Below are 2,239 nucleotides of genomic sequence, written 5' to 3'. Positions count from 1 at the left end.
CACTTCTGCTTGTTTTTCCTACTGTGCAAGTCTCTGGTAGAGCTCTGCTGATAACCTTGGCCAGCTAATTCTGTTCTGAGATTGTAATGCATTATATTGCATTCTGTATGACAGGAAAGGGAACTTCCCCTTTAACGATTCGATTCACATTGCCATGTAAGAATTTCTGGGGGTGGAGACACTGCTTGAGCAGGCTGCATAAAAGCTGCAGGATTTCCAGCTGCCTCAGACTGCAAGCAGCATGAACTGCAGCCTGCCACACCGAGTGCTGCTCAGCTCTCCGATGGAGGGACAGCAGGACAGGTTGTGCCTGCAGCCTCTTTGGGACTTCATCACTGCAAAGGAGCCATTGATCAAGTCACCGTTTTTTCCAGTGCTGTTTTCTTTTACAGCATACATGGCTTTCTGTCTTCCATATGTTGCACTGGACTTTTTAAGCATTAGACTACCAGACTTGAGAAAATACAAAATCCAGCCACAGAACTATCCAAGTCTTGGAATGATGGTGCCTTGCATTATTCAGAGTGTATATCACCATGTTGTTTTGATCTTCCCAGTGACATTTCTGCACTGGTACTGGAGACCCATGAATCTACCAGTGATAGCTCCAGAGCTGCCTGAAGTCCTGCTGCAAGTAGCAGTTTGTCTGCTGCTATTTGATTTTGAGTACTTCCTGTGGCATTTGCTTCATCACAAGGTGCCTTGGCTCTACAAGACCTTCCACAAGGTGCACCACAAGCACGTGTCGACGTTCGCCCTTACTACACAGTATTCCAGCGTATGGGAGTTGCTCTCACTGGGATTTTTTGCTGCTATAAACCCACTGCTCCTGGGATGCCATCCTTTGACAGAAATGATTTTCTTCCTTGTAAACATTGGTTTGTCAGTGGAGGACCATTCTGGGTATGACCTCCCATGGTCAACTCACCGACTTGTGCCTTTTGGATTGTACGGAGGAGCACCACATCACGATCTCCACCATCTGAAATTCAAATCAAACTATGCTCCTTACTTCACACACTGGGACAAACTCTTCGGGACATTCACGGAGTCACATTCTAATTAAGAATATTTACCTGTGAATGAACTCTTCTTTTTTATGGACTAAACTGGGACATTATTTTTTTAAAGAGATACAGAAGATTGTATATTTGAAGCTGCCTATGAAAGTAATAGCTATTTATAACAAATCCTCTTAATATATTTGTGTGTTTGTGTGTGTGTACTTGGAACTGCCTGTGTTAAGTGACTGCAAATGGAAAAGTGAATATCTGTTGCTTAAATTTGAGTCTAAGGTTTAAGGGAAGCATTAAGAGACATTCTCTCTCCTTTCCTTCTTTCCAGCTTTCATAAAGCATGTATCATGTTACTGTATGATGTTTTATACATACGCCAGAACATTATCTTACTGTTGTAGGATGATTTATGATGTAAACAGAAAAGGTATACATCATGGATTTTGTGGAGTTTAATCTGCCAGAAAAAATTGTTATATAATGATTCTGCAAAATATTGCTGCCAAGTCAGGGTAGTTGGCTAACTGTTAAATGATTTTGATATTTATATTTTTTACCTTGATGTACTGTCTCTTTTTAATAGAGAATAAATATGTTCATTCTTTTAAAATCATGTTATGTTTAATTTTATTAATTCCTCTGTTCATATTAGGAACAGGTATGGTTCCTTGTGCACGGGTGTCATTTATTTGAATTATAAAATCATAGAATTGTTTAGGTTGGAAAGGCCCTCTGAGATAGAGTCCAACCATTACCCTAGCACTGCCAAGTCCACCACTAAACCCTGTCCCTGAGTGCCACATTTACACATCTTTTAAATACCTCCTGGGATGGTGAGTCAGCCACTTCCCTGGGCAGCCTTATCCTGTGCTTGACAACCCCCAGTGAAGAACTTTTTCTTAATATCCAATCTAAACCTGCCCTGCCACAGCTTGGGGCCATTTCCTCTTGTCTTTTCCCCTGTTAACTGGGAAAAGAGACTGACATCCATTTTAATTTCAGAGTTGCAGAGTTTTGTAGTATTATTTCAAAAGTGAGTGGTTTACTTTTACTCTAGAGTCATATGTTATTTTAAAATAGTTTTCAATTTTGTAGAAACATAATATTAAAGAATGTGTCTTAAAAATTCAGTGAAATGTTATAATTATATTTCTGTGGTGCTTGAATAATTTTTACTAAGCAGCCCTTTAAATGGGAGCATTGGTCCTTCAGAATCATATCAA

At 39.7% G+C, this 2,239-nt stretch overlaps 1 protein-coding gene across 1 annotated transcript; it reads left to right on the top strand.

Moving 5' to 3' along the window:
* Window positions 1-1,629, top strand: CH25H (cholesterol 25-hydroxylase). Its single transcript, XM_059851570.1, has one exon. It carries the CDS (start codon window positions 242-244, stop codon window positions 1,064-1,066), a length of 825 nt encoding a protein of 274 aa, XP_059707553.1. The 5' UTR covers window positions 1-241; the 3' UTR covers window positions 1,067-1,629.
* Window positions 1,630-2,239: the final 610 nt, after the last annotated feature.

The sequence above is a fragment of the Haemorhous mexicanus genome, chromosome 7, assembly GCF_027477595.1.
Source record: "Haemorhous mexicanus isolate bHaeMex1 chromosome 7, bHaeMex1.pri, whole genome shotgun sequence".
NCBI classification, from domain to species: domain Eukaryota; kingdom Metazoa; phylum Chordata; class Aves; order Passeriformes; family Fringillidae; genus Haemorhous; species Haemorhous mexicanus.
The sequence above is the reverse complement of the archived record's forward strand: the minus strand, read 5'-3'. Positions and strand labels throughout refer to the sequence as shown.